General features: G+C 37.3%; 1 protein-coding gene across 2 annotated transcripts; it reads left to right on the forward strand.

The window, feature by feature from the left end:
• The first annotated feature begins 6,475 nt into the window (after positions 1-6,475).
• Positions 6,476-13,451, forward strand: LOC118268161 (protein insensitive). Of its 2 annotated transcripts, none has more exons than XM_035582512.2 (7): positions 6,476-9,361; positions 9,686-9,984; positions 10,263-10,375; positions 10,905-11,048; positions 12,010-12,251; positions 12,569-12,690; positions 12,915-13,451. In XM_035582512.2, the coding sequence occupies exons 2-5, from the start codon at positions 9,691-9,693 to the stop codon at positions 12,101-12,103; spliced, it is 645 nt and encodes a 214-aa protein (XP_035438405.2). In that variant the 5' UTR covers positions 6,476-9,361; positions 9,686-9,690; the 3' UTR covers positions 12,104-12,251; positions 12,569-12,690; positions 12,915-13,451. The 2 variants fall into 2 exon arrangements, with proteins under 2 accessions (XP_035438405.2, XP_035438387.2); XM_035582494.2 differs by having other exon boundaries at positions 6,490-9,357.
• Positions 13,452-14,485: the final 1,034 nt, after the last annotated feature.

Here is a 14,485-nt window from a genome sequence, read left to right on the forward strand (position 1 = left end):
CTATTTCCGAGTTAAGTAGGTAGGTATATGTTCCATTTTAAGATTATTTCGACGCCATTGACAAACGGTGAAGGAAAACATCGTGAGAAAACATGGCCTTATAATTTCTAATTATAAGTTTGAGATCGCCAACTCGCATTGAGCAAGCGTAGTGATTAATGCTCAAACCTTCTCCCTGTGAGAAGAAGCATTTGATCAGCAGTGACTACTTATAGGCTGTAACTGGCTGTTCATGTTGATAATTATACTCAAGCTGCGCATCCTCCTCGCACAGCAACATAGCTTAGTAATCTTAGTATTAGTGGAAATGGTCACATAGTTTCACAGCTTAGCGTTTACATCCACGCAGCATAGCTACATAGAAAAGCACTCCAAGGAGGAAAACGTCACATTACGATACGAACCAATTTATTTAAGTATCCTTTTCCGAAAAAAAAAACAGCTCAAGTAAAAGCAAACAATGGATTTTTGAATATCCAACGGTCGACGTGCCGCCGACGCGGACGCATGAAAGCATTGTGTGTCCCCGCGGGGCGGGGGTAGTGGAGGGCGGTGGAAGCGTCCCTGGAATGGCGGTCACCACGTGCTTTTCTAGCTTGCGAAAAAAAAAATCTGGTAGTTATACTGGATAAACTAGATTACGTATATTTTATCATTAGCTACTTCCGCGCGGTTTCACCCACTCTGCTTGGCTGCTATATGCCATAGCGTGATGTTTTATAGCCTATAGCCTTCCTCGATAAATGCGCTATCCAACACAAAAAGAATTATTCAAATCGGACCAGTAGTTCCGGAGATTAGCGCGTTCAAACAAACAAACAAACAAACAAACAAACTCTTCAGCTTTATAATATTAAGTATAGATTAGTATAGATTACTGAAACAATTTCATGTAGGTATACTTATTAGATAGGAACTAGTAACCTAGGTACTTTAATGTAGTACTGAATGTCTGTATGGGTTGTGTGAGGGCTCTGTTACACACACTATTAAATTGATACTTACCTAATTTATCTAATACATAAAATTTCCATGTCACAATGTTAGTTACCGTATTCCGCCGAAACGGCTTTACCGATTGTTACCAAATTTTAAATGCGTATTCAGTAGGTCTGAGAATCGGCTACTATCTATTTTCTAGAAATAATTTATAAGGCAAAACAACGTTTGCCGGATCAGCTAGTATTTACATAATTTTATACAGTTTGATGGGATGAATTCAGGCATACTAAGAGGACTGATAAGAAATCTAGTATTTTGCTTTGATTTTAGTACCCTTTATCGTTTCCATGGTAAAAACTATGGGTACATGTGGTCGACCGTTTTTCTTTGTTTGGTGGCGGTGCAGCGAGCCTTTTTTCGCCCGATGCGTAGCCCCCCTTCCCCGCCACGGTAACAAACATCGCAATGCTTTCATGCGTCTGCGCAGAATAAAATGGCGTCGGTGTCGTCCGTTGGGTATTTCCATATCCATTGTTTTTTTTTTATTAAATGATACCTAAATATAATGTTTCCCATGTGTAGGAAATAAACAGCAGAACCAAATCTTTCATTAAATTATCCTGAGAAAATTTCAGGTGGAATAATTGATTCAGAATAAGATATTGCATTCAGAACAAAGAACTTCTAACATTTGTTAATTCTGCGTCTCATGTTCTACTTTACATTTGCCTATTTTTGTGTATCCTTTGCACTTAATTTAAAAGAGTGATTAAAAACATTAGATAATATCCGATACCTAGATACATTTGTTTTTGTATCAGTATCAGCACACATAGGTGCAAACAAAGAAAAATGTTAAATATAGGATCAAGCAACCGACCATCGGACCAAAAAACTGTTTATGAGTTAAAACTAGTGGCTGTTTCAAGCCCAACAATGTGACAATCAATCAGACCATTATAATAATTTATTGACTATAAAATGTAGGTTGTATATAATTGTATGATAAACACGCGGATCATAAGAACCCGTGGCGGGGAGATCTTAAGTATAAAAAAAGTATTCAGATGGCAAGGCCAACTAAGCCCGAAAGGATAAGGAATAGTTGGAAACGACTGTTGCATATAAGTAAGTACCTATGTAAGAAAGAGATAGCTAGTGTTTTTGCAGTTTCATTATCATTATGCATTATCTAATTTGTAGGCGTAGGAGTGTGAAATGGTATGGTATGATTGTGATATAAAAACAATTACTTTATCTGCTTGTTCCTGTATCTCAAGTCAAAACATAAAACAATAATTTCGTTTAGTTTAGTTTCGTCTAAAATCTAAATATCATAGTCGATGGTCAGTTCAGGTAAAGATTTGGACAATGGTCGCCCGAGTTATTGTTTCAAACGTCCCTTTTTATGTATATGTGTGTGTACGGGTAACAAAAATATTACCTACGTACATTTTTTCTAATGGAAATACGAATATCTCTGTTTCTTTCTAACAATCCAACGTAGAAGTTGGAAATTCTTAGGGTCCCTGTTTTATTGGTCGAGTTCTGCATACAAATTATGCTTACCTACATTCGATCAAATCTTACATTTCAACACTTTAAAACTCTAAAAACCGAGGTATCTACTAATTAATTTTGATTTTCTTTCTTATTATCATTTTAATCGACATATTGCGATGACTTCCAGTTTTCCTGAAGCTAAAACTGATCATAGAAATGCACTGAAACGAATAAAAGCAGTAAAATTGTCAGGTTTGGGTGCGTTTTATTCGACTTAATGAGTACCTACATTGTTTTTAGATGGTTGTCGGGGTTTGATCTGATAATGGAATCTAAAAGGTGCTTGTAGGAAGTAAGACCCAGTAAAGAAACGACAGAATTTCATCAAATGATCAAACCTCGTCTCGATTGATTAGTGATGATAGATTCTGATGATGGAGTCGGAAGGGGCCAATAGGAATTCATTAAATTATTAACACACAACCACCATAAAGTAAAATATAATCAAAATAATTTTGATCTTGAATTCATTACTGTTTTTGCGATTTCGGAACTATGATCGGAATTCCGCAATTGGACCAATTCGATTTCGGAATCGGATATTTTGATAGGTGGTAAGTGGTGGTTAAATGTACCTAAGTATGAACCGTTTTTATCTTTATGTAGGATTCAATAAACCATAACTTATAATTAAAATTGTAAGAAATAAGCCTTTAACCAAGCTTATAATAAGTACTTTAGGGAACAAAGAGTAAAGTTTTCTAAGATCAAAAGTACATCGCCACAATACCAACTCACTCATCAATAGTTCTCTTTCTGTTGCTGGACAATTACCTAATTAATTAAACATTACAATAAATAAACCTTCATTATTTTTCTCTGCGAATCACAATGAAACAAGCTTTTATTAATTTTTTCCAAACTGAAATTATTGTTATCTTAAAAGTTATTATTCTTGTTATCAAGGAAGTATTCATAAAAAAATAAAGATCAGTTATGACGCAGTTACGATTTGCCTTCGTAGGTTCGACAAAGTCTATTGTCTAACATTCGGGAACAGCATTTTAGGTAACAATAACTGATAATTTCTGTAGAAAGAGACGTATGTATTTGGCAGGTAGTACATGTCCCAATCCGTGCAATTCTTTGCGTGAGAGAGAGACAACTTAGTTGGCATTTTTTTGGCCGATTCCAACTAACCCGGGATACTTAAATAGGAGTACTTTCGACATTCGGCATTACTCTCCGTGTCTTCACCGGGAACAGAACTACTCTCCGTGTCTTCATTAGGAACAGAACTATTCTCCTATTCCTAGCAATGGAAATCAACAACAACTTTCGCTTCTCTGAAGAGGAGATGTCCGCTGCAAGGGCGCTTTTGGAGCTGCGAAGAGGAAGGCGGCGGGGTGTTGGTAAGACTAATTTTACCATTTATTTTAGTAAATGTCTGTGTAGGTAATATATTACGTAGGTGCGCGCGTTATATATAATTAATTTCAGTACTTTGAACGGTTAGCTTCATAGGCGTTTTATTTGAACACCTGCTCAACTATCTGCCTAACGTAGTTGGAATAGGGCGGGGACTAATGACAATGAAACCGCGACAAGCTGTTGGATGCTTGACGCGCCGCGTCGGTCGGTACCACGAACAATATGGACGCCTACGCAACGCCATGCACGAAACAGCGGCGCACGGCGTGGCGTCCATTTTGTGATAACACAAGTGATATTGTGTACTTAAACATAAATTATACTTAATAGATTCACACTTCACGCGTCCACGAGATAGCAAGTGGTTTAAAAAAAAGTACCTACATAAAATTGTTAATTTTCCGTTAATTTTAAATTACTTTATTAAGTTCTTGTACTTTTATCTTCTAGAATGATCAAAAGTCAAATAGGGTTAGACTGAGAGTCTTGTCTTTTGGAGAGTCATTCATTTTTCTATTATTCATAACGCTTCGAAAGGAAAGATGGGTACTGTACAATTTTCATAAACTTAATGGCGGTTCGTTGCTAGTGCGCGCATCTCGCCAAAATGGCTGCCAGACTAGAAGGAAAGCGGGCGCCGTCCTTTGACAGAGCGATAACGTTCAACAGGACCAACTACGCCTTTCACTGACAGTGCATAATTATGATCTCGAGCAAATCTAAATACCTAAATCAGGAAAAGCGGCTAGCCATTTGTCACTAGCCGTGGCCTGGTTAACATGATGGTATTGCCGTCTGTTTAGTTCACAGCGTGCCTCTTCTTAAGTACGTCTACTACGTACTTGTAAAATCCTGGGATAGTTGTTACCATTTAATATATTGTACACCAGTTAGGAGCTTTAGGGCTTTTATATATCTTTCGTTGTTTTATTTGAAAAGTCTGTAGCCTCATGCAGTTGGAATTGGGCGGGGCCTATTAACAATGAAACCGCGTCAAGCTGTTGGACGCTTGACGCGCGGCGTCGCGTCGGTCGGTACCGCAACACAAAATGGATGCCGACGCCATCCACGACATTACTTGATGCCGTGGTTTCCATTTTGTGATAGTACTAGAAGCAGGTAACACATGTGTTACGAATATTGTCTAACGGCGCATTCCAATAAACTACGGATCGTTAAATTTGCTTACGAGCCGTAGAATTTTGACATAAGCTCCATACAAAATGTGTCAAAATTCTACGGCTCGTAAGCAAATTTACCGATCCGTAGTTTATTGGAATGCGCCGTAAATTCCCTAGTAACGGGTCTAGCCAGTTCAAGTTCTAAGTACATTAAAATTTTCTTTGTACTTACTTTTCTTTTTATCATTTATGCGCCATTGTTAGATGCGTTTTAATTTCCATTAACTTGTCAGAGGTTTGTCGCAATCATTGCAAACAATTTTTTTCTTTAAAAGACGTTGCCCTACACTAGGAATATTTCCTGTGTCGTGGGTGCGTTAATAAACATACAAGTTCACATACACATGACACCCAGACCCGAAACAACAATTTGTGGATCACACAAAGAGTTGCTCGTGCGGGAATCGAACCCACTACACGTGGCGCGGCAGCCGGTTACCCAGTCACCGCGCCAAACGTGCTTCGCTACTTTGCTTGTAGCGTCTCGCAAGATGGCGACCCCTTAAAGCATGATTAACGTTAGCGATCAATAAGACTGACTAGTCGACTAACTGATTGTGCAAATCTAAAGCAAATCTATACTAGTAAATTTAGAAAAACGCTTTCCAACTGACAGCCATTTTGTTTTTATTGTCTCGGCGCTGTCTAAGCCGTCCCTACGCCCGCGCCCGTCCGTGAGATACCGTTATGGCGTCCATTTTGTGATAAAACTAAGCAGGTAACACAAGTGCCCTGTACTTACCTATTATATTACTCTAAAAAAAACTTAAACATTTTATGATACTCATTCGCATTTCACAATCAAACTAGTTCGCAAGTAATTTTCAAGAAACAATTACAATTTTGACTGCAAGGTTAGTGCGGTGGCTGGGCGACTGGCTGCCGCGCAACGAGTAGCGTGTTCGATTCCCGCACGGAGCAACTCTTTGTGTGATCCACAAATAAAATTGTTGTTTCGGGTCTGGGTGTCATGTGCATATAAACTTGTATGTTTGAAACGCATCCATTTTTCATCGCATTATTTTTTTTAATTAGTAATTGTCTTTTTACCCGATGAACAAAGACTTCTTGCGGTACTATATGTCTAGATACTTTATTTCATTCAAAAATTCAAACTAGTTTTCCTAACACTCAAGAAAGTTGCGCAATTTAGCTATAAACTCGTTGGCGGCTCTGATTATGATTTCTCTGTCTTCTCAAAGTCAAATTATATGTTACTTACATAGGTACTTAGCTTACTAATATTAAATAAAAACATAATACACCTGAATCAAATTAAAAAAAAACCAGACTTTTCTAATAAATTTTCTGTTTATAATGTGTAATCGCGCAGGTGAATAAAAAACTAATTCATTCGTAGAGAGATATAAAAACGCATTTCGGGATTCGGGAAGGGTGCGTGCGTTTCTTTGTTGTGTAGACGTCACCGGGGATGGCAAAAAATAGGCGCGTGCGACGGCACGTGCCAAAGTCTTTTTTGTATACTCTTCACTTGTTTGTATGAATTCCGTACGACCAATTCTTTTCCGCATTCCGGATTTATTTCTGAAAAATTCCGGACTTATACGTGGTACTGGTATTGTTCTGATTATTATAATTATGTCGATCGACATAGTTTTATAACGTTTTGTCTAATAGCAATGCTTACGTGAATAGTTGGAATTTTAAACAGAATCTCATCTTTATTATACAGACGTACGATTAATACGGTCCTACGATTCAGATTTCTTTAAAGTTTAAGTTATAGATTTCTCTTGAAGAGTCTGGATGCTTTTTTATGCTCGGTGTATGGCGATATAATATAATAATATGTTTGTCCCTATTTACTTCACGTATTTTTTGTTTGTTCACATTACTTTTTGTATAGTGGGTAGAGGAACAAAAATGACAGGCTAGTAAAGAAAAAACGTTAATTCCGCACAGAGGTGCAAATAAAAATAAAAAAATAAGTAAAAAACAAAGATCAAAATATAAAAATAAAAATAATAACTAAAAAGAAATACAAATATGTATCGTAAGTGACCCGGTTTTGGCCACTAAGAATTTTGTCGACTTTGAGGCTTTCTTAACTTATAGTTTTTGTTATCACGAACATATTTCTTGTAAAAAGTCATTTAACATGTATTAACCTTGCCTAAGAAAACCCTTTTTTAAAGAACGTCCAATAGAAAAATAACTGTATAAAAAAGAAAAAAAAGGGAGTTTGTGCCATTTTTGGCCAGATTCGTGCCATTTCTGGCCACGGTCGTGTGCCAGTTCTGGCCATCAAAAAATGCAATAAAAGTAATCAAAATTTATTAATTAAATTGGACATTTTACAAACAATGGCTTTTATTTAGTTTGGAAAATATTAAATATTATTACTTAACTTGAATTTAACTAACAAATAAAGAGATCAACATTTATATGACGTTGGTAAAAGCTGCACAGTAAACTGACCTCCCCTTTGTGTGAAGGCAATTTATTGCATCTCTGAAAATTAAAAATATGTATCTGTTGATATGTAAAGCCAAGGGAAAAAAGCCACGATAAAATAAAGGGGAAGAAGTAGGGTGTCTATGTACACCAGTATTGGCCAGCCATGTGGCCAAAGATGGAGAAATTTATAATTTTGTCTCCATTAGTGGCCACCTTCTAATAAACTTACGTCAGAAACACATGGCGACAAAATAACTTTAGTTTCACTAAAACAATATATTCTTCATGTAGTATTAACATAAACATCCAAACAATAAGCAAAGATTTAAAAAATAAAAACCAAATCCTCAATCGCTCGCCTTAGCCTTTTTGTTAAGATCTTAACAATTTCAACCATAACTAAAAAGAATGACTTGTTGCATCGAAGTGAAGTTTGACACATCAAAGCTGCCAACGGTATCAGTGTCTCCAATATTCAATATTTTAAATACTGTACATCACAGAGTAATTTATTTGTCCATGCCTTAGTTATAAATATTTGAAGGCCCAAATGGCCACAAAGGGGTCGATGGCCACAACCGAGTCACTTGCCCTATAAAGAAAAAGGTAAAAGAAAAATATTATAAAAAATAGTAGACATGAGATATAAATTGTTATAAAAAAAAAGAAAAAAACTATTTATTATTGAGCGTAGGAGCCTTGGAGGATAATCTTATAGAATAAAAATTTTAAAAACCCCCGACACAAAAACTTTATTTCCCTTTAAAAAGTAAAAAATAATAAAAGAAACTTAATCTTAAAATACCTAAGAATGTACTAATAATTCTAAAAAAAAATACGTCGCGTTGGGGGACCGCTCCTAATTATTTCTTACTTATCTACGATTTGTTCATAAGTATCACATGCTTGGTGTTAACATTAAAGTAAATTGATGTTTAAGTAGGTACTTAACTATAACGCAGAAAATAGAAATATAGCGGCGCGGGCGGCGGTGCGCGGTGTGCAGTCCGTATTAATGCGGTACCCAACGAGACGTATTTTTTTTTGAATTATTAGTACATTCTTAGGTACTTTAAGATTAAGTTTCTTTTATTATTTTTTACTTTTTAAAGGGAAATTAAGTAATAGTGTCGGGGGTTTTTTAAATTTTTTATAGGTAGGTTAGGTTATACTAGGCCTAACTTAACCTATAAGTTAGGCTTAGTATATTACATATACCTACTTACTATAATTTCGATTCTTGTTAAGGTAAAGATTACATCTAAGGTCAAGCTTGTTCGCTTTAATTATTTTTTTACTTATTAATTACTAGTTTTTGTTTCAATAAGTAGGCTAAAGATTACATTGGTGCCAGATTTTTTGTTTATAATAAAACGTTAAATTAAAGATTTTATATTTTTGTTATTAAATTTTTAATTATAATTTTTTTTAATTTTTTATTTATTTTTTATTTTTGTTAATACGAAAAAATAATATCTTTCAATATATTCATTCAGCGCGGTTTCATTTGAGGCCCCATCCCAATATATTTGCAGACCTTCGGCTAATCTCCCCACTTTCACCGCCCATAACTTTCCCCCCTCTTTTTGCGTCGGGGGATAATAAAAATAGACGAAAATGTAGGTAGATCGACTAGCTAGGTATGTTGCAAAAAAGTTATAATTCATAGATACCCGATTCCAAATCATTTACTTTGCAAGCCGAGCTATAAAAGCCGGTGTAAGACGGAATTCTTTCTTTATTCTTAAATTACACTTCGAAGGGATTAAATTTAACGTCTGTGATCTAAGATTTTCCTCGGCAATGGTCATCAGTCTGGAGTAGAACAGCGTGCGTGTAATCCTCGAGGAAACAGCTCCCATTGTTACAATGTCGCTTACTTGTAAGTAGGTACCTTATTGAATAGATAGATATTTGTACCCTATTGATGTGCGTGCTTATATTACATGTAGATAATAATCGTAGATGATGACGACGCAATTTTTTAGGCAATTTCTTCTTTTTCGAGTTGTAGGTACCAGTGAAATGTCAATTTTCTTAAATATCATGATAACATTATTATTCGGTCCATTTAACATTAAAAAAAATATATCATGATAACTACCTACGAAAGATATCGAAACTAATTGCGTTGCTGTTGTCTGCGACCACCTTTAACAGTAACTAATGTATTTAACATGCCCTTTTGTTCACCACCATTATGGAACCAGTACCCATGGAAGCCGCAGAAGCCGTTCAAGCCGTGGCACCCCTCGAACCCGTCGAACCCGTGGAACCTGCTGTGGTAGCCGAGGTACCCATGGAGCCCGTGGTACCTAGGCCGCGCCGAGTGGCACCTGTGGGGCACTTGGCTCCTATGGTAGCCGAGGCAGCCATTGAGCCACTTGTGCCCGTACAACCCGAGGTACCCTTGGCACCCGCGGCAATGGAACCGGCGGTACGCATCGAACCTGTGGATGATAGTTGGATGATGGATGCCGAGGCTAATAATAATGCCACAACTAAAATGGTAATTATAATCTTAAGTGTTTACTAACTGAAACCTAACACAGACTTAACAGTTGTGAAGGAACTGATAAATTGAAATAACAATATGAGGTGTCGGTCAGGGGATCACCTTGGGAACTTGTTATGCTTCAAATTACATATTATAAAAGTTTTAAAAGTTGGAAGTATACTACCTACTTACATACATCTTAAACACATGGCAAAATAAGAACAGTTTACTTTGTCAAACTATCTTAATGGGTAATAATTATAACTGAATGATAATAATACTATTTGCAGGTGCCTATAGGTTCTGGCAAAACAATGGTGCCCCTGAGACGATATTTGAGAGTCAAATGGGACTCCTATACTGTGGCTACCAGGACCTTACTAAGGGCGGTGTTCCCACGATCGTAAGTAATACAACTTAATAAATTATCCACATACAATGACAACACTCTCGACATTCGGCTTCTACCCTTCTAAGGGCTGATTTTCAGTTAACAGATAATTTTTAGATATAATAAAATCGTCATTTGACAGTAAACATGTATGATAAAGATGATAAATAAAGTATGGTAATAATTTGACAATTTATAGTATGGAACAATTGACACATATTCAAAAATTTTTCTCGAATGAAATGTATCTGGCGTTTGAATAATCAGCTTTAAGAAGTTTTATTTCATGTTCGATATGTTAACTACCTACTTTCTTTACCAATTTGCTTTTCGTTAACCTCTTGTTTGCCGGTATATGAGACATAGAAAACGCATTGTGTCTCGCGTAGATCTGCGTTCCATACCAGGGTGTTAAAGGCTATGTAGCTTTAGTACTATTTGCAACAACAATAAAGGCTTATTTTCTTATATTACTGTATATAGGTACAAGTAAATAATCTTTACATTATGTAGGTAATAGTGTAACATTATTTTTTTACAGGGTCCTGGCGACACATTCGTTGACCGGTAAGAGGTCCCCCGCCTTCCTAGACAAACCCGTTAAAGCCTGCCTGAACGAACAAAAGGTAGAGGACATTGTAATACATGTTCTCTTTAAATTTAAAGTAAAGAAGAGTTTGGTTAGGTGAGTTGGTTTAAATTAATATTTTTTCAACCGTATTTTCTTTGTTTTTTGTAATCGAGCAGACGTATCACCTGATGGTAAGCAATCGCCGCCGCCCTTGGACACTTGAAACACCAGAGGCGTTACGTAAGTGCGTTGCCGGCCTCTTGGGAGTTAGGAAGGGTTGTTTTTGGGGAGTCGGGGATTGGGAAGGTAGGAATAGGGCCTCCGGTAACCTCACTCACACAACGCAAGCGGTGTTTTACGTCGGTTTTCTGTGAGACCGTGGTACTACGGTCGAGCCGGCCCATTCGCGCCGAAGCATGGCTCTCCCACACTTATTCTTATGTCGGATTTACTTAGCTCAGTTAACTGATTGTAAATATCGGCAGGGTGTGGGTAGCGCATGTATTGAAATTGGATAGGTTACTCACGCGCGGTCACTACATACTTGATTATCGGGTTTCGGTGTGAGTAGATTTCCATTCTCACTCTCAAACTTCGACATAAAATAACACAAATTGTTTACAACTTGTGAAGAGCACTTGTTATGTAAGAAAACCAAATCGAAACGTGTGACCCGTTGCCTCTAATTCGATATTAACAACAACACGAGAATTAATTCGGTTGGGTTTCTTTTTCTTGAACTGAAACCTGTTTATCATACAACTGAGTCCGATAGCCAGTAACTACCTATCTTACCTACCTATCTTACCTACCTATCTTACCTACCTATCTTACCTACCTATCTTACCTACCTATCTTACCTACCTATCTTACCTACCTATCTTACCTACCTATCTTACCTACCTATCTTACCTACCTATCTTACCTACCTATCTTACCTACCTATCTTACCTACCTATCTTACCTACCTATCTTACCTACCTATCTTACCTACCTATCTTACCTACCTATCTTACCTACCTATCTTACCTACCTATCTTACCTACCTATCTTCAATTTGTATTTGTTTTTGCAGGAAAGTCATCACTACGAAGTGTGCCGATGAGTGTAAAATGCTCAGAATGAAGGAAAATAGGCGGCCTCCTGGTGATGGGAACGCCTCGCCGTAGTCTCATGACTACGGCATCGCGGGGCCTCGTCAGGCTGGTCCCGCTCCTATCCTGACCGCGCCGCTTCGTCGAGTACTTTGTAAGGGCTAATGCCGAGAAAACTGGTGATCTCGAATCTCGGACAGTGAATGGTCTCTTACATTTGTAGGTACGTACGAACTATATTTTTTGGGATTTATTTCCCTTGCTTTGTTTTATTTTTGTAAATACGTAATAATATTGTATGCAGACTACAGTATCTACTTGAGTAGTTGCAAGTGCGACAGTTGAGTACCTAAGGATTCGATTCCCAGGACTTGGGCAAAGCAATTACTTAGGGTTTATTTGAATTAAGGAAATTTCTCAGTAGTTTGCGAGCCTGGGATTATGCCCGATATATGGCAAAAGGCTTATTTATTACATGGGCCTCGGTCATAACTCATAATATACTGGTTAATGTAGCTGTTGTTGTTGTATGTCCAACAGTAGATGAAGCTGTGTGCTGGGTTGTTCCGTTCTCAAATATGGTTGATCCGTTGCTACACGTCGAATCCTTCTGCTAGGCCAGCGTGTTGGTGGGCTGATTAAGAGGACCTAATCATCATAATGTAAGTATTTGTAGTTAATTATAGTATGTAAAATAAGTATCTACCAAATTAATAAAATAAATGCTCATATTGACTAAAAGTTTGCATTCCACTTTTAAAAAATAGATAATATGACAAGGACACGTGCCAAGAATCCGTGGAGAACTAGTATTAGCACTGTAAAGAAAGCATTCGGGAATAAATGACGTAAAAAGAAAATTAAGTAACGACATTTTTTTTTTCAGGGTCCATCACCAGCCTTCCTTGACAAGCAAACCTAGATGAGGTTATCGGCTACGACTGGGTGCTGCGCACCGACCTCCCGAACGGCGTCAGCGTAATTTGTTATGCCGACGATAAGCTGATGCTGGCGCATGGGAGGTCGCACCAGGGGCCTTAGTCTGCTATTACAATTGTGTCAGAATGGTCGACCATTGAGCAGTGCAAGAGAGACGGAGCTACATAGGTTGTATAGCTCCATCCCTCTTGCACTGATCACTTGCTTACCATCAGGTGATACGTCAGCTTGATTACCGGCGTGTTTCATAAAAAAAAAGAAAATACGGTTGAAAAAATTTTATTTAAACCGACTCACCTAACCATACTCTTCTTTACTTTAAATTTAAAGAGAACATGTATTACAATGTCCTCTACCTTTTGTTCGTTCAGACAAGCCTTAACAGGCTTGTCCAGGAAGGCGGGTTTGAAAAAATATTTATTTAAACCGACTCACCTAACCATACTCTTCTTTACTTTAAATTTAAAGAGAACATTTATTACAATATCCTCTACCTTTTGTTCGTTCAGACAAGCCTTAACAGGCTTGTCCAGGAAGGCGGGTTTGAAAAAATATTTATTTAAACCGACTCACCTAACCATACTCTTCTTTACTTTAAATTTAAAGAGAACATGATTACAATATCCTCTACCTTTTGTTCGTTTAGACAAGCCTTAACGGGCTTGTCTAGGAAGGCGGGGGACCTCTTACCGGTCAAGGAATGTGTCGTAAGACAATTGTGAGACAATTGTAATAGCAGACTAAGGCCCCAGGCGGCGGCCAATTTAATGGCGACAGCACTTGCCACGATCGTTGAAGGGATCCGGCGGCAACTGGGACTCGAGGTGGCGCTCCACAAGTCCGAAGCCATGTGCTTTCATGTGGCCTACCTAGCGGGTTTACCGGGGCTCCTGCTAGAAAAGCAGGAGTAGGAACGGGGTGGTTTTTAGTCATTAAGAGACTAACACTCCCTCTCGCCTCGCCCAAGGCGGGAGAAGTGGTTGGATGATTTCCCCCCCTCTAGATAAGGTTCCTTATTTTTAAGTTGTAAATAATTTAGTTTTAAGTGTATGTATTATTTTATGGTCTTTAAGGTAATTTTCTTTTTCGATCTCTTTGACTGGATATTGATGTTACATTGGTCTATTTGAAATAAATAATTTTGACATTGACTTTGATATTGACTGTTTTTTAGGTTGAGATTATAATTAATTTTTAAGTTGTAAATAGTTTAGTTATTTAGTTCTGTTCCATTTAATATGTACATGTATATAAATGTAAAAATCAATAAAAATTACTATGTTGAAATATAGTTGTTTTATTTTTTATAAGTGTACTACTTGTGTGTGTAATTGGAAGTACCGAAGTGACTAGTACTTGTGGATAATAGTAATATTACATAAATTAAGTTGTTCTCCCTCTGACCATCATTAGAAAGTCCTCTTGCTGGTTTTTGGGCCTAACAAGACAAACGTGTTAACAAACTAAAACGAAACTAAACATAAATGTCGATTTAAGATCGACATTAAACCCTTCCAT

The sequence above is a fragment of the Spodoptera frugiperda genome, chromosome 25 (genome assembly GCF_023101765.2).
Source record: "Spodoptera frugiperda isolate SF20-4 chromosome 25, AGI-APGP_CSIRO_Sfru_2.0, whole genome shotgun sequence".
Lineage (NCBI taxonomy): Eukaryota > Metazoa > Arthropoda > Insecta > Lepidoptera > Noctuidae > Spodoptera > Spodoptera frugiperda.

What these genes read in the sequence shown, in the direction of transcription:
- LOC118268161 (XM_035582494.2), top strand. An exon ending in AGGGCGGTGTTCCCACGATC is followed by an intron (nt 10,376 to 10,904) that starts GTAAGTAATACA and finishes ATTTTTTTACAG; the next exon opens with GGTCCTGGCGACACATTCGT. An exon ending in GTAAAGAAGAGTTTGGTTAG is followed by an intron (nt 11,049 to 12,009) that starts GTGAGTTGGTTT and finishes TTGTTTTTGCAG; the next exon opens with GAAAGTCATCACTACGAAGT.